Source organism: Leucoraja erinacea, chromosome 14 (genome assembly GCF_028641065.1).
Source record: "Leucoraja erinacea ecotype New England chromosome 14, Leri_hhj_1, whole genome shotgun sequence".
NCBI lineage: Eukaryota > Metazoa > Chordata > Chondrichthyes > Rajiformes > Rajidae > Leucoraja > Leucoraja erinaceus.
Genome location: NC_073390.1, coordinates 8701964 through 8727018, shown reverse-complemented (window position 1 = coordinate 8727018; position 25055 = coordinate 8701964). Strand labels below are relative to the sequence as shown.

The 25055-nt window shown below is 41.3% G+C and overlaps 1 protein-coding gene across 2 annotated transcripts; it reads left to right on the top strand.

Annotated features, from left to right (window-relative positions):
- The first annotated feature begins 289 nt into the window (after positions 1-289).
- Positions 290-20932, top strand: alg3 (ALG3 alpha-1,3- mannosyltransferase). 2 transcript variants are annotated; one of them, XM_055645550.1, is made up of 9 exons: positions 290-593; positions 5443-5542; positions 6100-6247; positions 7582-7742; positions 9743-9863; positions 15437-15642; positions 17507-17584; positions 18731-18874; positions 20141-20932. In XM_055645550.1, the coding sequence occupies exons 1-9, from the start codon at positions 386-388 to the stop codon at positions 20316-20318; spliced, it is 1344 nt and encodes a 447-aa protein (XP_055501525.1). In that variant the 5' UTR covers positions 290-385; the 3' UTR covers positions 20319-20932. The 2 variants fall into 2 exon arrangements, with proteins under 2 accessions (XP_055501525.1, XP_055501526.1); XM_055645551.1 differs by having other exon boundaries at positions 17507-17585; positions 18734-18874; positions 20141-20378.
- The last annotated feature ends 4123 nt before the right edge of the window (positions 20933-25055 follow it).

Genomic DNA, 25055 nt, shown 5'->3' with positions numbered 1-25055 from the left:
TGAATTAATGCTGAGTTTCTCCAGCAATTTTGTGTACCTTGGATAGGACAGGTTTGGAGGGAGATGGAGCAAATACGGGCAGGTGGGACTAGTGTAGCTGGGACATGTTGGCAGGTGTGGGCAAGTTGGGCTGAAGGGCCAGAGTCCACACTATAGCACTGTGTGTATGTGTTCACATGTGAGTGGGGGCAGCGGGCAGGTGCAAAGATCCTAGAGGATCCTCTAAGATCTTTGGGCAGCGGGGAGGTGTTTGGCGGTGCAAGGGGTGATAGGTGAAACGGGAGCGGGGTTGTGCCGGTCCGGTCCCTGCCTCCGCCAGTCCCTGCTCTGTGTGTGTGTGTGTGCGCTTCCGCCCCCCGGGCCCCGTTGATGAGGAGGAGAGACGATGAAGGCGGCGAGCTGGAAGTCGAGGCCGCAGCCGGCGGCCGTGTCGGTGTGGGGCCGAGGCCGGCTCCGGCTCCGACAGCGGCTGGGCGGCCTGTGGCAGGACAAGCGCTGGATCCTCTTCAAACCCCGCTTCACCGTCCCCGTGGCCGCCTGCCTCTGGGTGGCTGAGATCTGCGTCAACCTCTTGGTCATCCACAGGGTGCCGTGTAAGTGGCAGCGGGGAGCGGGGGAATGAGGGAGGGAGGGAGGGAGAGAGAGAAAGGGAGGGGGGCGAGGGAGGGAAGGGGGGAGAGAAGGATGGAGGGGGTAGAGGGAGGGAGGAGAGAGGGATGGATGGAGGGAGAGAGAGAGAGAGGGAGCGGGAGAGAAAGGGGGGATGGTGGGGGGAGAAAGAGGGGATGGAGGGGGGAGAGAAGCGGAGGGAATGTGAGGGAGAGGGGAGGGAGGGTGGAGAGGAGTTGGGGAGGGAGAGAAGGGAGGAATGGCAGCAGATAGCAGCTGCTGGTCGCCGATCACATGGGCTGCAGAGGGAGGCCCGCTCTCCCCCGGGCTGGTGAATTTCCCAGGTTGATCCTGGGCGGGAAATTGAAGATATGGCCCTGTCCCTGGACTCTGGCAGCGAGAGATCACCAAGGCATCTCGCCTTTTGACAGGAGATATTTGTGAGGATATGGGCCCATGGGCTGGCAACCGAGACTAGCTCGGTTGGGCAACTTGGTCAGCATGGACGAGAGCCTCCCCATGCGATATGCGATATGCCATTTATTGTCACTATACATGTACAGTGAAACTGAAAGCTGCTCGTACTCGGTGCATACATACAATTTAGCACAAAAAACAAAGTTTCCATGATGGAAACAGAGGTCAAGAAAGGGGGAAGAGGCACCTGATATTGTCTAAATGAATTTGAGGGGAGATATCTGGAGAATTTAATGTTGAGTACTGAAGGCTGCAACTGGTCTGACGAAAAATAAGATGTTCCTCAACTTTGTGTTAGGACTCGTTGTTAACAGTGCAGGAGGTCAGAGTGGGGGGTTGAATTATGGTGACGGGCAATTGGAAGCTGGAGATCACTCCTGCTGTCTAAGTAGAGGTGTTCCGCAAAGACATCAGTCAATCTGAGTTTGGTTTCTCCAATTATGGAGGAGCCAATGTTGTGAACAGCTAATGCAGTAAACTAGATTGGAGGTGCAAGTGAATTTCACTGCCTTGGTCTTGACACAAGGTGCTTATCTGCACAGGCTAAATTATATTTCAGTAAAAGACGATCAAAACTAGTTACATTCAAATTTAGTTCACTGCCTTTGGTTTATTTCTACCAAAATTGACCATGCTGTACGGAAACTTTCCTCGTGACTATTCAAGATGGAGGTGGCTAAGAAACAAGTCCCTTAGTTCCGGTTTGACTGCGGGCCACATTTGTGAAGCGTTGGAATACCAGGGTAAGTCTTCCATACGAGTCTTTTTACAATACTGGAGAGATTTTGAGGAACAGGATTAATATTCAGGGTTATACACTGTTCTTAAAAATCTACCCAACATGTGCAACCTTACAAATAACAGATATAAATTAGATAACTTCAAGTCAAAAATTTCCATCGTTTTGCCACCATTTTGGACACCTTCCTCATGATCAGCCATCGTCTATATCACGTCTTTCCGGTCGGTCAGTGATGGTTGACGGTCGGTGGTTGCAGAATTGGCTACTTCAGTCAGTCACTGGGTACAGTTTCTGTCGTCAGCATTGCCCGGGATGCGCCACGTGGAGGCTTCTGCTTGCATCCCATTTTGGACACCAAAAATGTGATATTAAAAACTCTGCCACATTTTGTCATAAATATTTAATTCATAAATAAACTTCATATGGCCCCTCATACGTATACTTTTTGGTAATGATCTAGAGAAATATCTTCATCAATACCAGGAGAAAAATACAGGAACATGTCTGGTATTCCCCCTAGCAAAGATCCCGTAACGATCGTTGTGCTTGGTGTTCATTGTCACAACGACCGTTATCGGGGTCAGTACCTCCGTAAGTAAAACCACGGAGGCTCCAAACCTCTACTGCTTTTCACAAACCCCAGCAATGTATCCTATGGTAGCAGTGATTTTTGGGCAAGTTAATTATTTTTCTTATATTCACACTTAATATATCAAAAAATCGTGGTGTTAAAAACACAACGACCCTTTATGATATATTTTCTGACTTTTTAAGGGCAATAAAAACATTTGGGGACATAAATTCTCAACTAAACTAAGAAACTGAGCAAATCTTCAATATGGCAACACACTGTCTCTTGTTTACCTTTCGTACGGACCAAGTCGCTAACTTAATTCCTTCGTGTCAATCTCTGCAAGCTCCACAATGTTACGGAGACATATAACTTACTAAAAAGTAATTCCAAATCAAACCTGACGAATCATCAGCCATGGGTATAGCTCAAATCCATAAGGTAATCTACCGTTTAGATCACATTGGTGAAAATGTTTGGTTTTCACTAATAATGTAATGTTCATTTTCTGAGTCACCAAACCTTTGAGTGTCCGCCACAATGTACGTTTGTGTGTATGGTGTAACGTGCGTGGCGGTGTCCACTCAGATGGATGCAGTATTCTACTACATTATCAGGTGAATGAAGTGGAAACGGTGTGCAATTTTATTGTTCCATGTGGTATTCAGAAACATAGAAAGGAATAAGAAATATGTGCACTTACTGTGCCAACCAGGTCACTGGTGGACACTATGCGACAAACATTACACAAAATGTATTTGTGTATTCTGATGCCATTTTCAGAAACTTGCCATCAATATGCTATCTTTTCTTATATTTTTTGTTGATACTATGTTATTCATGAACCCAATAAAGTGCTTGTCAACTTTTTTGAAGGAATTTGAAAATTGATCCCCTTTGTCAAATTTTTGTATGCCAGTACCTGTATTGTAAAAAGACTCATATAATGTCAGCCTTGCAGCCAATGCCAGTTTATCAAGGGATGGGAAATGCCATGAATACTTGAGCACTTTTCAGCACTGGTTAATGGAGTTGGAATATAGCGCTGTTCTTCTCCAACTGCTCTTCCAATTTTCATACAGGCAGTCATAAACACATTGTTGTGAAGCCTACCTTGTGCACATGTGTTCCATTGCCACCTTTTTTTATTTATCAAGTTTTGAAGAATATGAGCCTTTCCTGGCTCAATTAAAAGCAGTTTGCAATCATTAAGATTTAATTAATTTTCAAGTAATCAGGGATGATCCAGGTCAATAATGACTACACTGACACCCAGTTGGGCAAACTCACGTAATATGGTTTATGTCATAAATGATACGAGCAGAATTAGACCATTCGGACCATCAAGTCTACTCCACCATTCAATCATAGCTGATCTATCTCTCCCTCCTAATCCCATTCTCCTGCCTTCTCCCCATAACCCCTGACACTGGTATTAATCAATAATCTATCTATCTCTGCCTTAAAAATATCCATTGACGTGGCCTCCACAGCCTTCTGTGGCAAAGATTCCACAGATTCACCACCCTTTTCTATTTCAATCGGAGTGGTCCTTGGGGAGGATGTGTCATCGCAACCAATTTTAAAAAAAAAAACAACAATGGTTGCCTGAAATTACTAATGTCAATATTAAGTTCTATGGGCTTCAACATAGCCAGATGGAAGAGGAGGTGCATTTGCTCAAGTTTACTTTGGTTAACAATGGAGCAATATTCAGTGCCCTCCATAATGTTTGGGTCAAAGACCCATCATTGATTTATTTGCCTCTATACTCCACAATTTGAGATTTGTAATAGAAAAAATCACATGTGGTTAAAGTGCACATTGTCAGATATTATTAAAGGCCATTGTTATACAAGCAGAAATTACAGCAGTAAATCATATTACGTGGGTTCGCCCAACTGGGTGTCAGTGTAGTCATTATTGACCTGGCATCATCCCTGATTACTTGAAAATTAATTCAATCTTAATGATTGCAAACTGCTTTTAATTGACCTACGAAAGGCTCATACTCTTCAAACCTTGATAACTAAACAGGCATGAGGTGGCAATAGAAAAAATGTGTGCAAGTTAGGCTTCAAAACAATGTTTTATGAGGACTGCCTGTATGAAAATTGGAAGAGGAGCAGTTGGAGAAAAACAGAAGATGAGGTGGTACACTCTGAGAGACGCCCTTGGGTGGACAAGTGAATCTACCCCGTTCAATTGCTATAGGAAGGGTGTCATTGAGCAGAGAAGATTTAACAAGGATGTTGACAGGACTTGAGGGGGTGAGGTAGGATTTTATTCCTTGGAGCCACGAAGCTGAGGGTAATATTATAGAGTTGTACAAATAGGGGAATTGCTAGGGTGAATGCACAGAGTCTTCACCCAGGGTAGGGAAACCAAAAACTGAGTACATTGGTTTGTAGTTTTATTGCCTTCGTATAAATGTAAAGTTGTCCCTAGTGTGTGTAAGGTAGTGTTTATGTGCGGGAATCGCTAGTTGGCGCGGACTCGGTGGGCTGAAGGGCCTGTTTTCGTGCTGCATTTCTAAACTAATCTAAACTGCGATTTCACTTTGAAATGTACTTCAATGATTGCGATATGCTTTTCCTGAGCAGTACAATGTGAAGAGAAGTCATTCTTTCTGGTATGCCGTTGCACAATATATTTCAACATAATGAAGAAGGGTCTCGACCCCAAAACGTCACCCATTCCTTCTATCCAGAGATGCTACCTGTCCCGCTGAGTTGCTCCAGCATTTTGTGTCAAACTGCATACATTGTTGTATAATCATCCACTTTATCCATATGAGTGAGTTTTTGTAGTACTCTTGTCAACCAGTGATGAGCTATTGAAATGCTCAGTGTGGAAAGACTGGAGAGGAAAGGGGCCTTTTCACGAATGAGCAATTAAAGATTCTGGTTGAAACCAACTTATTTACCTAGTGCATTGAAATACAATTGAAAGTACACCAACCAGCACCGATTTCTTCTATGAAATAAGTTAAATCAAACACAGAAAAAAAATAGAAAAAATGGAAAGTTGTCTCTATTTTCAGACACGGAGATTGACTGGAGAGCCTACATGGATGAAGTGGAAGGTGTGATTAATGGAACATATGATTACACTCAGTTAAAAGGAGACACAGGACCGCTAGTGTAAGTAGAGGAAACTGAATTCCTACATCACAACTACTTAATTGTTTGATCAAACAGTTTGAGTGGTGTGAGCTCACTATGTTTATAAATGTGTATTCAATTGTACATCGATAATGTAAATTAGTAATTTTTCCTAAATTTAATCGTTATTAATACATTTGCAAAATAGCAGCATTCAAGCCACCATGGATTGTTTTTGTCTTGCCTCATCTGTCCATTGACTCTGATACCCCCCATGGACCTGAATTCCAAGGCCAGCCTTTTGGAGTGGCCTCAATGCCGAGGCATCTTTGCTGGGGATGTATGTAGCTGCTACTTGCCACCTATACACCAGTGCAGGAGATCAGAAAACCCTCCCAGGCCCGCATCCCAACACTTGGTATCTGTGCTACATAGTTTGGGCCCACAAGGCATGTTCTAAGAACTATGAATGGATTTATGATGGTTATGTGGTATTTAAATTGCTATCAAATGTGGATGGCAGCAGATGGTCTTGTATAATTGCTAGAATTAACATGAATTACACTAATACAAAACGGCATTCCTTCTCTGCACAGCTATCCCGCAGGGTTTGTTTATGTCTTCATGGTGCTGTATTACGTCACAGATCATGGAGTCAACATTCGTCTCGCACAGTACATGTTTGCCATTTTCTACCTCGTAACACTGCTGCTGGCCTTTAGGATTTATAATCATACAAAAAAGGTAAGTAAACCTCAGATGTTCATCATTTGAATTGTACCATCTGTTAGATGATATATTTTGTACATCAATATCACATTCCATGTGACTACATTAGTCACTGATATTCATACAATACAATAATACGACAATAAATTCCTATCTATAAAGAATATATCTGGTTTTCAATGTTATGTACGATATAATGAAAGATGTCACAGCCAGTCATGTTTCCCACACTCAACTATAGGATAATCTCTATGCCACTTCCCAATTCCCAATCTTTTAAGATATTTCAAATTTCCAGTGATGCCTGGATATGAGAGACAAAAAGCTGGTGTTACACAGTGGGTCAGGCAGCATCTCTAGAGAAAGGGAATAGGTGACGTTTCGAGTCGTGTCTCTTCTTCAGACTGATGCAGACCATAATACATCTCTGAATTACTACGACAATATTGTAATGGTTATGTTACCAAACAAGTAGCAATAAATAAAAGCTTGATTTTGAAATTGGAGTTTGAATATGCACCACGGCTGATGGGAAATTAAAATTATTGAATGAATCTTGCATGGAAACAAAATATAGTTCAATAACTGTAACCATGAAACCAACAAACCCATCTGTTTGACTCATGCCTTTGCTGATTTGACACACCCTCTTAACTGCCCTTGAGCTCGGGTAATAATGTGAGACGATAAATGCAGACATTACCACTGAAATTCATATCCTGCAAATTAATCACAAAAGCCTTTGAGTAACCGGCAGTAGAGGACATGCAAACTTGATCTGTCAAGAGCATGCAGATATTTGATGCTTGGTTAGAGACAGGCTTGGCTTCCTACAACCCTGCCTAATGCAGAAGATAGACACAAAATGCTGAAGTAACTTTTGTGTTACTCCAAAAAGTTAACACTTTTGGCAGCATCTCTGGATTGAAGAAATGGGTGACTTTTTGGGTTGAGATCCTTCTTCAGGTCAAGACCCTGCCTGATGCAGCACAAGTTGTGCTGCTCGCGCACGTGCCCCTTGAGCTATTGGTTTTAAGGTACTTGGATAACACAGGAGAAAGCTGAAGAAAGAGAAGGATATAGCTGGGATCATGTTGCTCACCACCTTGCAGGTAGCTGAACAGTAACATTGACAAAATGTGTGAGCAAGTCACTTGAAGATTTCTCTTAAGTAGCAATGGCATTTTGATATCTGCTTCTCTGGTTTTCATTATCTTTTTAAACCTGTGAACAATGATAGATGGTGAATGCTGGGGGACACAATTTGCGCATGATGTATGTTTTGTAAAGGGAAGCCTTTGTTCTTTACGTCCTCAGGTTTTCTGATCTCGCTTCTCTTTTTTTTATAGGTTCCGCCATTTGTGTTTTTCTTCATGTGCTGTGCCTCTTATCGGATCCATTCCATCTTTATCCTTCGACTCTTTAATGACCCTATTGCCATGATGGTCCTTTTTTTGGCTGTGAACCTCTTTCTGAACAATCGGTGGTCGCTAGGCTGTTGCTTCTTTAGGCAAGTATTATCAAGAGTTTTTTTTAAATGATTTGTGGAATTTTCCTTTTGTGCAAATGGGAAAGGAATACAGATCTAAGAAAAAAATAGTTAATCAAGACTGTCTTTTCCTGATAGAATGTAATCTACATTGCTGCTTTGCCTCATAAGGTGAGGAATCTCCTGGGGCAAAGAAAAAAGGTTCTAGAGTCCTAGTTTATCTGGGAGCATGGAGTCACCTGTGCTTATTGTTTCAACACCAGCCTTGTATAGGTCATCCGGCACCAACTTTGTCCTCAGAGTCAGTTCAATGTGGACATTGAGGCATTGCACTGCAGAGTTTTCTGACCACAAAGGCACGTGATGTGATCTAAACAAGCCTATCGCAAAACATGAATATGGCCAATACCACAGGTTCAAACGTTTTAGACAGTAAAAATAAATTAAAACATTTGATCATTAGAAAACTTAAGTAAGTTACCTGAAATTTGTCTCCGACTCGTGGTTGTTCTTACCCATTGAAGTGAAAGGAGTCACTGAATCCCTGCCAGATTGACTGCTGAAGGTAGTTGATGCTCCATTACAGGTTGCCATAAGTGGCGAGGCACAGTTATGAAATCAAAGGCAAATTTTTGTCAGGAAGTTGGGGGATTTCTGCATTTTCTCCTTGCTTGTATGGGTTTCCCTTTGTCTCTTTTGGTTGCAGAACAATGTGAAAGTTGCACATGAAACTGCAAGTATTTCATGGTCATATTCAGGTTATTGAAATATCTTGAGCCCAATAAAAAGTAATCATGGAATTTTGAGAGACATGCAATTTGTGTTAATCTATCTATGTTGTTTAATTTGGGGCATTAGAAAAAAATCAGCTTGTTCAGATGTTCCCAATTGAACCCACCCCCACTGCATGAATGGTATGAAGAGAAGTTAATTTCTTGCAGAAAGCATTTCTGCAGTTAATTTAACTTGCTTTTGCATCTTTGAATGGTAAACCTTTCATTATTAAGTTTCTTGATGTGATACTGCACATACACTTTGGAACAAAGGAAAAAAAATGAAATCTGGAAAATATAAAATAAAAATATAAATTGAACAGTCCTGATGAACAGGACAACAACTTGAAGAGTTATATCTGCTACCTCACCAGTTGAGTATTTTTTGAGTAGATTATGTGCTTAATTCTGCACAGTATACAATCTTCAATATTTTTTATTCTGATTAGAGCACGCCACGACTGTACTAAATGGCTTTTATGTCCATTAATGTGTATTACACAAGTCTTAAGTCTAAATGTTTGGTTAGGAAAGCTTTCCTTAACAAGGTTTGTTGATAAAGTACAACTGTTGTTTCTGGAACAGAAGGTATTGCAGTCCACGCACAATAGGCAGTGCTGCTCTTTATATGTGGAGGAGTGCAGTGGTGTTTCAGTCCAGAGTTATCTTGTTTGCATGGTGCAATGCAATGTTTGCAGTTACAGTTTTTTTTTTTAAACTGTTGGAATTTGATAAATATTGAAAGTAATTGAATTTGTACAGTCATCAAAAATCTCCAGAAAATAAGAGTAAATAAGGCATTGATGCAACATTGACTATAGACTGGAAATATTGACAGAATTATTGAAGACTGTAACGTGTACTGGCCTTGATATGTCATTAACTTTAATTTTGATTCAATGTTTTATTCCTATCTTAATCAAATCTTTTCCTGTAACCAGTTGGGATTAAAATGTGTATTTGTAAGATTTGAATACATTTTTCCATGTATCAATATTGGATACATGGAAAAAATGTCACCCTGACCACAGGCACGAAAGCAAACAAGAAACTTGCGCAACAGGGTTTGAATGATTTCTGTTGAAAAGGAAATTGGGCGGCTTCTATAAACGGCTTTTTGATCAGTTTCACTTGTTCAAAATCAATGTGGTGAAACTGAAAATTGTCATGGATACTTTTACCACACTTTTTTAATTAATATTTCATGGAAAGAAAATGAAAATTTGACTTTGTTTCTTCCCTGGGCAGTTTAGCTATTTCCATAAAGATGAACATTTTGCTCTTCGCTCCAGGATTGTTGTTCCTTCTCCTCTCTGAGTTTGGATTGGTACGGACCATCCCAAAGCTGGGCATCTGTGCTGCAATACAGGTACCTAGGTCTCCCATTCTCCTCTCAATTCAAATAACAGTGAAATGTAAAACTAGCCTTTGTGTTTAAAGTAAAATACAAAGGGTCTGCATTTTATTGATCACAAGATAAATAATTCATAGGAAAGATTTTCAATTGGTTTGTTTTTACAGATGGTTTATTCATTCCTTTCCATCAATTTACTGTGTCAGTTGTTAGTTAATTGGTTCTGTCTTTTATCTGTAGTGTTCATTTCACGTACCCATCTCTTGACTTTAGTGATTTTGATTTGTCACATTCTAATGGTTCACTTTTGCGTAATCTTAATTTGCCTTTATATGTAGTTGTCAATTTTGCATTAAATAGACACAAAAAGCCAGAGTAACTCAGTGGGTCAGACAGCATCTCTGGAGAAAAGGAATAGGTGACCTTTTGGGTTAAGACTCTTCTTAATACAATTTTGCATACCATCCTTCCAAAAGCCTAACTTTTGCTGGTCTCTTTCTCCCCTCTATTGTCATTAAGGACAATAACTATGATTGAATTGTATCCGGATGTATGTTTCCTATTAAGATTGTTTGTTAAGAAGCGGACGCAGTTCACAAAGTCTGATCAGAGTGTGAACATCACTTCCTTTGACCCAAATGAATGGATTATTCTCATTTTATATGTGCTTTCTAATTAATGTAACCTTTCTATTTTCAGTGTAACCTTTCATCTTTTTTGAACAATTGTATTTCATTGTATTCCGATTGAATACTCAGACGTCACTTTAGTGCATTCACGTAATACGTCTGCATTATTTCTACACAAATAAACTGCAGATTGTTTAATCAGTGCTAACTGCACATGCAAACTTTGCAGAAGAATCCTTTCTAAAAACTGGGATTCAAAAGGGTGGCATGACACAGCGGTAGAGGCTGCCTTACAGCGCCAAGGTGACACATGTGCGGTAGAGTTGCTGCACAGTACAGAGGCAGCAGACAGAAGATTCTTCTGGGAGGTTCAAACATCCTAGAAAATGATAGGGCGATTCGGCCCTTCAAACCTGCACCGCCATGATCATGGCTGATCATCCAACTCCCACCTGCCTCCCCATGTAGCCACAGAGCCACATCTAACTCCCTCTTAAATATAGCCAATGACTGGCCTCAACTACCTTCTGCAGAGAGTGCAAACTCACCATGTTGTTTTTCTCAGCGCCTGGACCTGATGGTATACCCGGTCGAGTTCTCAAAACCTGTGACCAACTGACTAAGGTTTTTACGGACATTTTCAACCTCTCACTGCTGAGGTCTGAGGTTCCCACCTACTTTAATAGAGGCCCCAAGAAGAGTAAGGTGACGTGCCTCAATGACTATTGACCAGTGGCACTAACGTCCGTGGTGATGAAGTGCTTTGAGAGGTTGGTTATGGGGCATATCAACTCTTACCTCAATAAGAACCTCGACCCACTACAGGTCGCCTACCGTCACAATAGGCCCATTGAGGATGCGATCTTACTGACTCTCCATTCCACACTGGACCACTTGGACAATAAAAACACTTACGTCAGGCTGTTGTTTATAGACTATAGCTCGGCGTTCAATACCATCATCCCCTCCAAACTGGTTATGCGATGGGCCGAAGATGTCCTGGTTGGGTTGCTCCTAGGCCTGGCCATCCGCGAGTCACGGCGCCAGGCGGAAGAGGGCTTTGCCCGAGTCAGATGCTTGCCCCTTTACCGGGGTTGTACAGTAGTTATTAGAATATTTGTAAAATAGTTGTTTGCTAATTTTGTAACGTGGTAGGTATGTCACCACAGTTTTGTTTTTTTTGGTTTTTGTATCGTGTTGAAATAAAATAGATTATTTTTTGATACGAAAAAAAGCTGGTTACCAAGCTCACGGAACTGGGTCTCTGTGCATCCCTCTGCAATTGGATCCTCGACTTCCTCATCCACAGACCACGGTCTGTTCGAATTGGCAGAAACACTTCATCCTTAGTAACAATCAGTACGGGAACACCTCAAAGCTGAGTGCTCAGCCCCCTGCTCTACTCACTCTATACTCATGACTGTGTACCCGGACATAGTGCAAACTCCATTTTTGAGTATAGAAGTGAGATCAACCGACTGACCAAATGGTGCCAGCACAACAACCTGGCTCTTAATATCAGCAAAACCAAAGAACTGATTGTGGACTTTGGAAGAGGAAGGATGAGGGCCCACAATCCTGTTTACATCAATGGGACGATGGTGGAGAGAGTCAAAAACTTCAAATTCCTGGGAGTGCTTATTTCCGACGATCTTTCCTGGACCCAGCACATTATAAAGAAAGCACATCAGCGCCTCCACTTCCTGAGAAGATTAAGGAGATTTGATATGTCAAAGAGGATTCTCTTGAACTTTACAGGTGTACAGTAGAGAGCATATTGACTGGTTGCATCATGGCCTGGTTCAGCAACTTGAACATCCAGGAGCAGAACAGACAGCAAGAGTTGTGAACACTGCCCAGTCCATCACCGACTCTGACCTCCCCACCATCAAAGGGATTTATCGAAGTCGTTGCCTCAAAAATGCAGCCAACGTCATCAGAGATCCACACCATCCTGGCCACACACTCACCTCACCACTGACGACGCGAAGAAAGTACTGGAGCCTGAGAACTGTAATATCCAAATTCAGGAACAGCTTCTTACCTTCAACCATCATGCTATTAAACACTACAACCTCATAAGCTATGAACTACAATAGACTACAGTAAACTATTATTATTGCACTGTTATTGTTTGCTTTTTTTTAGTTTTGTTATTATTTATTATGATTACATATTCTGCTGAGTTGCAGCTAGTAAGAATTTCATTGTTCTATCTGGGACATATGACAATAAAACACTCTTGACTCTTGACTATGGGTGCTGTCTGTATGGAGTTTGTACGTTCTCCCCGTGACCTGCATGGAGTTTCTCCGAGTGCTCCGGTTTCCTCCTTCACTCCAAAGACGTGCAGGTTTGTACTCTAATTGGCTTTGGTAAAATTGTAAATTGCCTCTAGTGTGTGTAGGATATTGTTAGTGTGCAGGGATCGCTGGTTGGAGTGGACTCAGTGGGCTGAAGGGCTTGTTTCCTCGCTGTATTGCCAAACTAAAATACACTAATGAATTTTATTTAGTCGTGGTCAATTGGAAACTTGTTTATTAACATTAGGTATTTCATTCTGCTTAATTGAAGGCTGATATCTAAAAGATTAGATCAGGTTAAATGTAGTCTTCTGCAGATGTAAAAAATCTGCATACAAATTTAAAAAAAAATAATGCCTTCTCCTCCTTTGCAACTTCACCACTCTGACTCTGCCAACTTTTTTGTTGCCTTCAAATTCTGGAATAGATGGTCAGCTTGTTATCTGGATATAAGATAGCTTTGCAGACCAATTGACTAGGATAGAATCTATCTGGTTTTAGTTTCCATTGAAATCAAGCCATGTCAGCTTTAGGCTGGGACAACTGGCTAAAAATTGGCATCTTGTGTTTGTCCTCCAACGGTGGTGTTCTTGAATTGCAAGATTCAAGGGAACGTTCCGGTAATCTCCACGCACCATTTCATTAGTTGAATTAGCTGCCTTTTATTTGATTTTGCTGCCAGCATTCTGCAGAACAGGATTGCTCTGAGTAATTGCTTCCTCTTATCACATGTATTGTTTGATTTGTGAGAATATTTTACAATGTTCTATAAGGGATTAATGAGGTTATGATGGGTGTTGGTGATTCATTTTGAAGATCAAACAATGTTAAATGACCTAAATAAATATATATTTTTTAATATTTTAAATTACTTCCATATCTCGAATAATTTAATAACCAAGGTTATTCAGCTTCACATTGCTGTCAGCAAAATATCTGTTGACTGTGCTTGCAGCAATCTGACAGGAAACAGGACGGAATGGTTAAAATCTGAATTCATGAATCCAGCAACTGCTGTTAGAGGTGTTAAGGGATTAATTTGTCTCTATCCTTTCCAACCTCCACTAGATTTAATTAAGATCAGTGGTTCAACACAACTGAAAGTACAAAATGAGGAATATAAGACTGTCAAAGTAGAGGCAAGCTAGTGCTTGGGCAATATCCCATGTGTTTCCTGTCGATCCAAGTCTGAGTGCTGAGCTCCCTGCTAGTTCTCTAGAAATTGCATCGGTGTAAACCAGCTACCTCTGTGACAGAATACTACAGACCATATCTTGCATATCCATGGACTTGTTTTTGTAATTGTTTTGTGTGAATATATATTTTTTTGTACTATATTTTTCTCTCAGTTTCATGAAATGGTGTTATTTATGTATAATATATTTCTATATAAATATATGTTGTCTGTCGGAGTCTAGGTATCTACAAGTAAGATTTTTGTAATATGTGTGCATGGTCCCCACTGTGCTTGTGCGTTTGATGATAAACTCAATTTGACTTGACTTGAAGCATGACTACAACCTGGTTCTTGTGTGGGAAGATTATTGTTTTCTTGTCATTTAGTATCTCCTACAGTAAGTTCTGATTCACTTTGTGCTACTGGTCCAGATTGGGATAGAAATACGGGCAGGTACTATTAATACAGGACTTGATCATTCTGGTCACCTGTAACAATGTACTTTTTTAACGTTTGCCTTCCACTGGGCCCACTTGGGTCTCGACACGATGCAAAAGGCTTCATGACTGCCTGGTCTAGATGATTCACTTCTGTCTAATGTGTTCATACTGGACTTAAAAAACAAAATAGCAGAACCAACAAAATCCGAAAACGTGCTTTTTTTAATAATTAGAAAGGGGTGAAGAAACGGGAATGTTTGCGATAGGATGCAGGCCAAAGTTGATGATGCAGCAGACATTCCCTCTTTTGTATCTTTTAAACTATGCCCAAATTATGGCCACTGTGCATTTGTGGTTGTGCAAAATAATTTCACAGTGTTGTGCATAGGTGACAATATTGAATCATTGGTCTCTCCACCACTTTCTCTCTTTACATAAAAAAACACGCATGTTTTTCACTTTTCAATTTCTGAGGAGGTATCCTTGACTGGAAATATCAACTTTGTTCCTCATTCCATCCATGCAGCAATGCCACGTCACCTGTTGAGTCCTTCCGGGCTTTTCTATGATGTCTCTTTGTGAGCTGTTTCTGGTACTGTGGTGGGGAAACCTCTGTATTTGTAGAAGCTCAGCTTCTCGGGCCAGTTCACAAAATTATTTACATTGTGCTGGGGTTTTTTTTTTAAACGCTTAAAAGGGACTGTTGGGTTTGGTTTGTCCATTTGATATGCATTTTAACCTGCTGAAAACGTTTCACAAATGATTAATGCTTCCTCCACTTCATATAAAGTTTAACGTGGAAGGGGTGTGTGTATTCGCGAGATAACTTTTCGGCTTGTTAAAAATGATCAAGCCATTTGTAAAACTTTGATTTCCAAGAGCCTTGGAGGAAACATTTGTTCAATTGTCGGAAAAAAAAGTGAAATTAGTTAATGGCTCGTTCAAAGAGCTGACACACCAGTCCTCAGCTGGATGATTTGACGGGTTGCTGGATTCACAACCCGACAATCAAAATATTTTTCTTCCTCCTATTCTTTAGGTGGCGCTGGGTTTGCCCTTCCTGATGGAAAATCCAAGTGGGTATGTGGCAAGAGCGTTTGACCTTGGCCGCCAGTTTCTCTTCAAGTGGACAGTGAACTGGCGTTTTCTGCCTGAGAGCATCTTCCTGAATCGTTACTTCCATCTGTCACTGCTGGTGGCACATCTGACTGTCTTGATTCTCTTTGCCCTCTGCAAATGGAACAAGTATGTGTGTTTCTACTTGTGGGTACACAAAGTGCATCAGTATCTATCATGTTCCCCTTCCTCCTCGTATCTATCCCTTCCCTTCCACCCGTTGCCTTATTGGGTGGGATCACGTTCTGGAAATCCCTTGCTCAGCATTTTTTGAGGGCAGGTTTGACGTTTGCTTCAAGTTGCATCTCTTTCCACATACACCATGAATGAAAATCAAGAAAACTGCAGATGCTGGAAAATCTAAAAATAAAAACAGAAAAATGCTGGAAATACTCATTCGGTCAGTGCGCATCTGCGGGAGGTGAAACAGAGTTAACATTTGAAGTTGAAGACGCTTTGTCATAACTGGGAAGAAGAGAAAATAAGTTTGTTAAGTTGCAGTGTGTTTGGAAGTGGGGGACTGGAAGGGAATGTCTATGACAGGGTGAGAGAGTTGAGCCAATGTCATTGTTGAATCATTATCATTATGTGATTATTGTTCTGGTTCCCAGACTATTGTGTTGTGTAACATAATTTAAAATTCCTTTAAATCCAGAAATAATGATAGAATTCCAAAGGCTCAACAGGGTTAGGAAACAAGTGCAGACATGAAGTTGCAGATGCTGGAATCTGGATGCAAAGAAACCGTGCTGGAGGAACTCAGTGGGTCAGGCAGCATCTGTGGAGGAAATGGACAGATTACATTTTTGGTCGGTGTGCTTGAGACTGATTAGAGTATGGGGTAGTGGGGGGTGGGAGAGAGATGGGGGGTGTAAATCCTGACGAGTGATAGATGGATATAGGTGAGGGGTTTAATTGGCAGAAAGGTGGAGTAAGTGACAAAATGTGTGAAAGGGTGGTCAGATAAGGAGAGAATGGGGATTAGAAGTGTTAACCTGCACTGAGGGATATGGGTGGAAAAAGAAAAGAGGGGAATGTGGGACACGGGCATGGAAGATGGCGTACAAAGAACAAGAAAGCAGGGTGGTGGGGAAACGGGAGAAATGTGCTCATTTGTGTGTACATCGGGATGGGTTGTCAGGGGGACAGGAAAAAGAAAGGTGGAGCATTACTGGAAATTGGAGAATTGGTTTGTAAACTACCCCAGCAGAATATGTTCTCCAGTTTGCATGTGACTTAACTCTGGCAATCATCAGCAAGACCAAACCTAGGCAAAGCCACCATTCCACTGAACACTTGTGTTTTCTTCGCCTATGCCTGATGAAGCTCCCAGTTGCTAACTATTTTAATTCACTTCCTATTCTTATATCAACTTTCTGTCCTTGTCTTCCTCCAATTTTCCAATTTCAAAGGATACCCCCCTCTTTTCCTTCCTTATCCCAGTGCACACACACTTCTACAAACACCCCATTCACACTGTTCCTTTCCCCTCCTTCACACGCTCACCTCCCTTTCCCGAGTCTGTTATTTCCTTTTTATCCCCCACTCCCCTGTTGCCTTCCACCCATATCCTCTCCTGTTTCCTTCTCAAGTGGTCTTTGTCACTTGCTCCAGCCAGCTGCCAATCAGACTACTCCTCCCTATATCCACCTATCACTAGCCAGGCTTTGTGTCCCCCCCCCCCTTACCAACTTTCTCCCCGTACTCCAATCAATCTGAAGAAGGGTCGCATGCCAAAACGTCACCTGTCCATACCCTCCACAGATACTGCCTGACCCACTGCGTTCCTCCAGTACTCTGTTCAGGAAACATAATAAACTGGACATTGCTACGTTTAGTATTGAACACTTCTCTCATTGTTTGCATAGAATCTGCTGAGTACAAAATGCTTATTCTAAAACATGATCAGCGGTAAAGAGTTCCAAAACTATACAAGAAATTGTTGTTTATTCCAATATGACACTCAATTTTTTCCCCCTGGTTTACGTCCCAGATCTGAGGAGGGAATACTCTCACTGCTGAAGGCCCCAGAAGAGAGAAAAATACAGCACCAAACTTTAACAGCAAATCATATCCTTTCAAAATTGATGTTATGATTTTTGCATATTTATGTTGTTGAGAAAAAGGCAACATAGTCAAGTGAAGCGTGGCCTAGATGGCAAGACACTGAAATTGTTAACGTAAGCTGAAGTGCAAATATTTTTAGGTGTTTTTTCTCAGATGCACCAACCTCTTGCCTTGCAATTTCTATTGTTGCGTATATAACGATGGATCCTGCATTATTTTTTGGATAGATCAAACTAACCTTCAGAGTAGACACAAAATGCTGGAGTAACTCGGTGGGACAGGCAACATCTCTCAAGAGAAGGAATGGCTGACGTTTCGAGTTGAGACCCTTCTTCAGACTTTGTCACCCATTCCTTCTATCCTGAGATGCTGCCTGTCCCGCTGAGTAAGTTCAAGTTTACATTTATTGTCATTGTACCAATTGGTACAGCGAGATTTGGGTTGCTATACAGCCATACAAATGAAAAGACACGATAGAATTTACCATGAACATCTCCACAAAAGCGGAATCAACATTTCCCACAGTGAGGGAAGGCAATAAAAGTTCAGCCCACTTCCTCTTTGTTCACCCGTGGTCGGGGCCTATTGAGGCCTCCGCAGTCGCCACAACGGTGGCCCGATATTCAGGCCCTTTCGCCGGATGGTGGAACTCCGGCGTCGGAGGAACATAAGATCTCTAGGAATATGTCATTGTAATCCAAAGAGTCTCTGGGGGTCTATATACATTAGTAATATGTCCTTGATAATCTTTAACTAGTAATTGAATCAACATTTTAACCAAATTGGAGGCATTTGGTGGTTTGTAGGAAGCAAGGATTGTAGTTAGGTGAAAGAATTGTTTTTGATTACAGATATTTTGCTGTATTTCTATACATGTTGGGGCAAGAATTGTAAAGTTGGGGGAATCTGCAGTGGAAACCACTCTGTCATTCCTAAAGTACTTTTATGGGAATGAGTTAATTCATTGTTTCATTGGATTAGTTTTTGCTAGTTGTACAATCAAAGAATTACTTCTAATATTATAAGCTGGTCCTAAATGTTGTGACTTGCTCCTCCACCATAAAGTGTTTTCATCTTTGTGCTGATACAGTCAATTTAAGTGATGTTTCAAATATTTAAGTGCTCAATTTTTCCTTAATTGCCGAGTACAAATTGTGTTTGTTCTCTTCACCTCGAATTTCATTGGTATTTGTTTCAGTCGATCATTACACTACCAATTCTATGTCTGGTACTTTCATACTCTGCCCTACCTTTTATGGAGCACACGGGTGAAAAAACTTGCTCATCTCCTCAAGTAAGTTTCATCCATTCACAGTATATAAGGTCATACATGCTCTGTCATAAGGTCATAAATTTTGATATTCACTGATAATTGCGCAATGTTCAATACCCTTTGCAAGTCCACAGCAAATGATGCATCACATGCCCACATGCAGCAAAACTATAGACAGTATTCAACATTGCCTGATAAGTGACAAATAACCTTTGCTACACAAGGCCTGGATGATCTCCACAAACGTCCAGCCACCTACCCTTAACGTTCAATGGTTTTACCAAAGACAAGCTCTAGGGGCTAGTGGAATTAATGGATATGGGGAGAAGGCAGGCACGGGTTATTGATTGGGGACGATCAGCCATGATCACAATGAATGGCGGTGCTGGCTCGAAGGGCCAAATGGCCTGCACCTATTGTTTATGTTATGTTAAGCTGACCACACTAATACCATAGCTACAGGCGTAGATCAACAGCTGTCTCTCTTGTTGTAAATAACTTGCCTCCTGACACCTTGAGGCATTTCCGCCAACTGAAGAGTGTGAGGGAGTGCACTCTGTCCCTGCATGAGTGCAACACCAGTAACTTTCTGGAAAGCAGCCCACTAGACTGGTACCGCACCAGTCACTTTAAATGTGCATTCCTTTCACTGTGGACCATCTATGGTTTTTTCCAAGGTACTTAAATTAAGGGCTTAGTTGATTTTAAGTTTAGAGTTGACACAAGCAATAGAACTTTATAAGGCACTTGGGAGCAGGTCCACAATCAGTTTATGCATAGTAATTTATTTTATTTAAACCAATGTTTTTTTTAAATTATTGAAGAAACCAAAAAGATGGCTTGCCGATTTTCTTTGTCTGACAATCATGGTTTGGTTCCGAAAGGGGATTGCATTTGTATTGATGTAATTATTATGTTTCTGTAAATTTTGGATAAAACACTTTAAATCAAATTTCATCTTTACTCAAATGTCACATTTATTTTTTGCACTCTCAATATAATTTTAATTAATTTTGGTTTACTTATAAGCATCAACAATAGAGTGTCCAGACTACTAGGTATTTTCATGTTGAAGAAGCAGATTAAGTGAATTGTGTGCAGAAAAGGAATAGTTTTACCTAAACTGATGGCCCAATTGATTGACGTTGATTATCTGCTTAGAACTGGGGACATGCATGTCTTCAACTTCAATTAATAATAAACGAGTTTATTGAGATTTTGTTCTGATGCAAGAGGATAAATAAAAGTAGATTGTTAAGTGATATAATTTATGTATTATTCTTTCAGAGTTCTCATTTTAGGATTAATTGAGATGTCTTGGAATACATACCCGTCAACTGTGTACAGCTCGATCTCGCTCCATGTGTGTCATATCATCATTCTGCTTTCTCTCTGGTATGGCCACGATGACCCTGAGGAGGATACACCAACCGAAGACAAGGATCTATTGAAAAAGAAGAAATGATTTATTGGACTTAAAGATTGTGCTTCGGCGCAGCAATGATAATTTCATTACGTAATATAGCTAAGAAAGAAAATTAAGGGGAAAAAATGGTTGCCAGTGACTACCACTCGGAAGTATTTTAAAGATTTATGGACCCAGGGCCACTAAAGACACCAAACCATTTCACATGAATTACATGCCTAACTTCGATATCTGAATGTCGCTTTGCACCTGCCTGGAGCCCAGTGAGGTTTTTCTTTCTCACTGTCGTTTAAAGTGTGGAGTTCACAGTGCATTAACTCTGAGAATGAATATGGTGCAACCTGGACGAATCTGCGGAATAGTGCAGGTTAATAGCTTTGGGTCAATCTTTCTTCACTGTATGACTTTTCAGTTTCAGATTATTTTATTTTCACTTCCTAGTACCAAAAAAATAACCCTTCAGAAGATTTGGGAATAAAATCAATGCCAGTTTCAAGAATTCACTTTTTAGGTCATATTTAATGACAGATTAGCTTCATTTTCGTTGAGATGCTTAAACAATGTTTTGGTCTGCTTTGAAATGATTGCATTTGAATTTTTCTAATCAAATGATGTATTTTATTACAGTTTAATAAAAGTCCAATTGCACGCGAGGAAGTGCAGCAGAGCTAGAGTTACAGCAGTAACTGACTGTCATGCATTACTTAAATGGGATTTCCATATGTTGTCTATTTTGAGTTGTAGGTTACTCCTATATTTGTCCTGTGAAGTTAGAGATTCTATACATGTGAGATGTAAGGGGAGAAAGCTATATAATCATTTATAGAACAAGAACTGACATTTGAGAAAAGGTCAACTGTGCCAATATTTATTTTTAAAGCAAACAGTACAAGAATTGCATGAGTGGAAAGAATTCCAATAGACATGATGCATAATTTCCATTTAATTCCACAGACTACAGGTTTTTATTTGTTAACGATATATGGTTTAAAATATTCCTGAGTAGATTAAAAATGTATTTTGAGTGTTACAATTGGAACCAAAAGAAAATGACATGAAGTCGTTTCAGGTATATATGAACGATATTAATATTTGGGAAAATCATCCTCTACAAACATTATAAGCTGCTCTAAATTTTATATAAACTACTAGACTAAGGGGGAGTGCAGAGAAGGTTCACCAGACCGATTCCTAGGATGTCAGGACTGTCTTATGAAGAAAGACTGGATAGACTTGGTTTATACTCTCTAGAATTTAGGAGATTGAGAGGGGATCTTATAGAAACTTACACAATTCTTAAGGGGTTGGACAGGCTAGATGCAGGAAGATTGTTCCCGATGTTTGGGAAGTCACAGCTTAAGGATAAGGGGGAAATCCTTTAAAACCGAGATGAGAAGAACTTTTTTCACCCAGAGAGTGGTGAATCTCTGGAACTCTCTGCCACAGAGGGTAGTTGAGGCCAGTTCATTGGCTATATTTAAGAGGGAGTTTGTGGCCCTTGTGGCTAGAGGGATCAGAGGGTATGGAGAGAAGGCAGGTACGGGATACTGAGTTGGATGATCAGCCATGATCATATTGAATGGCGGTGCAGGCTCGAAGGGCCGAATGGCCTACTCCTCCACCTAATTTCTATGTTTCTATGTAAGTGGGACCCGTTGGGTCACATGTTCACACGGGAGGGCTGGTCCCCCAACGCAATATTCCACCTCTCCACCAATTCCAATATTGGTGGCCAGTGGGGGGGGGGGGGGGGGGGGGGGCTTTCTGGAGAGCTAGTATGGATGCTGTGGGCTGGTTTCCAGAGGGCTAGTATGGACATTGTGGGCCAAAAGGATTCTTGGGGTGGCAGCTCAGTCACTCAAGCCTGATGTGCTGGCAGCTCATTCATGGCTGGTGGGCTGGCAGTTGACTCACGGCTATACCTTGAAATTCCATTTCATGCCGGGTGCAAGGCCACAAAATTCAAATGCAGTATCATGCCTTTTCAAGCAAGGTGCAAGGCCACCAAATTCAAGTGCAGTTTCATGCCATTTCAAGCAGGGTGCATGGCAATCAAATTCAAGTGCAGTTTCATACCACTTCAAGCAGGGTGCAAGGCCATCGAATTCAAATGCAGTTTCATACCATTTCATGCAGGGTGCCAGGCAACCAAATTTAAATGCAATTTCATGCAGGGTGAAACCACCATAAAACCACACAAAACACCACGTAAACACCACACTCGCAGTTCAGTAGACATTCAGTGCGTTCAGTTGATTCACAGCTCAGACAGAGTTGTGACCTCTCCCTCCATCTTGCAGAGACCGAGCCACACCCACACTTCCGGGTTTTATAATCCCTCCCACCAGAAGGGGCATGGCCTTCATGGCAGATTGACGAGAGAGATTCTCAATATTTTTAAAACTCTTATAAACTTTTATTTGTCATTGATGGGAAGAATCCTCTGCACCTGATGAGCGGAGCGGAACTGAGTAAGTTGGCCAAAAATCACAGCCGTAAGTGGTAGAGTTTTATCTAAAATCAATATAAAATAAATATATAGTTACAGAGATAGGTTGAATGTTACAGAGATAGGTTGAATGTTACAGAGATAGGTTGAATGTTACAGAGATAGGTTGAATTGTTACAGAGATAGGTTGAATGTTACAGAGATAGGTTGAATAAGTTAGGTCTTTATTCTCTGGAGCGCAGAAGGTTAAGGGGGGACTTGATAGAGGTCTTTAAAATGATGAGGGATAGACAGAGTTGATGTGGACAAGCTTTTCCCTTTGCGAATAGGGAAGATTCAAACCAGAGGACATGACTTCAGAATTAAGGGACATAAGTTTAGGGGTAATATGAGGAGGAACTTCTTTACTCAGAGAGTGGTAGCGGTGTGGAATGAGCTTCCAGTGGAAGTGGTGGAGGCATGTTCATTGGTATCATTTAAAAATAAATTGGATAGGCATATGGATGAGAAGGGAATGGAGGGTTATGGTACGAGTGCAGGCAGGTGGGACTAAGGGGAAAAAAAGTTGTTCGGCACGGACTTGTAGGGCCAAGATGGCCTGTTTCCGTGCAGTAATTATATGGTTATAAAGTGCAAACAGGAAGTTGTCAAGTTTAGACTTTTAATTGTGCTTTATTTCAAACCAACCATCACCAACAACCGTTTGCTGTGCTTTTCCCATGTTTAACACTTAACAAAAATCCTTTTAGCTACATGCAATCTTCCACTGATAATATAGTGGGTTGTGTTTTTTCACTGCATGAAACAGAATTAAAGTCAAAGTTACAGTAGCAGTACCATCTGGCTGAATTAAACAGTGCCAGGGAAGGGAAAGTTCCTTTCTACTCCTAGGCTCCCTTTTTTTAAATTGTAATGCTGGCAATGCCTTCAAGAGCACCAGTACTTTTGACATTATGATTATCCCAAAGATCTTCATTGGGTGTTATCTACATAGAGTCACGTATGGACTAACTAGGCCGGAGGCTTGGGTTAAATGGACAAATTTTCAGGTATGGAAAATAAAAATGCTGGAAGTACTTAACCTCTGAAGAGAAGACATTTCTCGTTGCTGACCTTATCAAGGGGTGTGTCTGTGTGGAGGGATTTATATCAGTTAATGTAAGTGAATTGATGTAGTAAAAGCAGTATTATGAATTATTCTGCAGTGATGCCACATTCTTCCCGGCAATCTGCAGTCGCTGTATCTTAGCTCACGTGTGTGCTGTAGTAGTCATGGCATCTTGCAACTGTGTTACGGGGCAATTTTCATTAAGCTGATTGTTGGTCACCAATTTGGGGGGAAGGTTGTGGGAATTGAGATTCCAGCACAGAATACATTTTCTTTTTAGTAAAGAATTTAGTGAACTCAGTGATGTTTCAGGAGTGACTGGAATTATTTGCAATGTCCTGAAAGGTCCAGTGCACCATGACGGTGTTGCATAATAGAACTGCATTAGATTTCAGTGGGATGCGTTGACTTGTGTTAAATCCCCTGTAAGAATGAACGTGTGAAGAGTAGTCTAACCTAAGATACAAAATACTGGTGTAACTCAGTGGATCTGACAGCATCTCCAGAGACGTGGATAGTTGATGTTTCCCAAAACTTCACATAACCAAGTTCTCCAGGGCTGCCTGGCCCGAGTTACTCCAGCATTTTGTGTCTTAGCTTAGACTAAACACTCTTCACAAGTTCATTCTTACAGTGGTCTCGTGTTAGTGTGCTGCCACACGGAAGACTAGCAGCAGGCCTGGCCAAAGATACTAGAGCAAGATCTTTGGGCCTGACTCACCTGCTCTGGAGCTGGGAAGTCATTGAGGCCAGCCCTTACTCATCCCTGAGGACCAGAGAACCAGAGGAGGGGGAGAGAGTCAAGATGGTGGCGCCAGACATAAAGAACAATGGACCGGAAAGAAAAACTGGTGTCTAACCTGCTTCCTGAAGGTTGGCTGCAGGTGGAGCACCCGGGGCCCAAAGGCTGAAAGGTGCCTGAGCAAGGAGAAGGATAATGTTCAGTGGTCAATGTGAGGATCTGGATTGAGGCGACGGCTGGTGGCCCTGCTGCAGCCTGGGGCTCGACTGGATCAGTTGTTGGCCCTAGAGTCCGAGGGTGCAGCCTGCAGGGGCACAGAGCAGTGGAGGATGCCTACAACTTTGCTTGGCCAGGCTGACCCTGCAACGCTACCAGGACAACGGGCCTTTATGACCAGTTACACTTAAGGCAACTTGGACTTTGAAAATGGTGTCTGAACCTGGCAACTCATATATATTGTCTCAGTGAATTATTTCT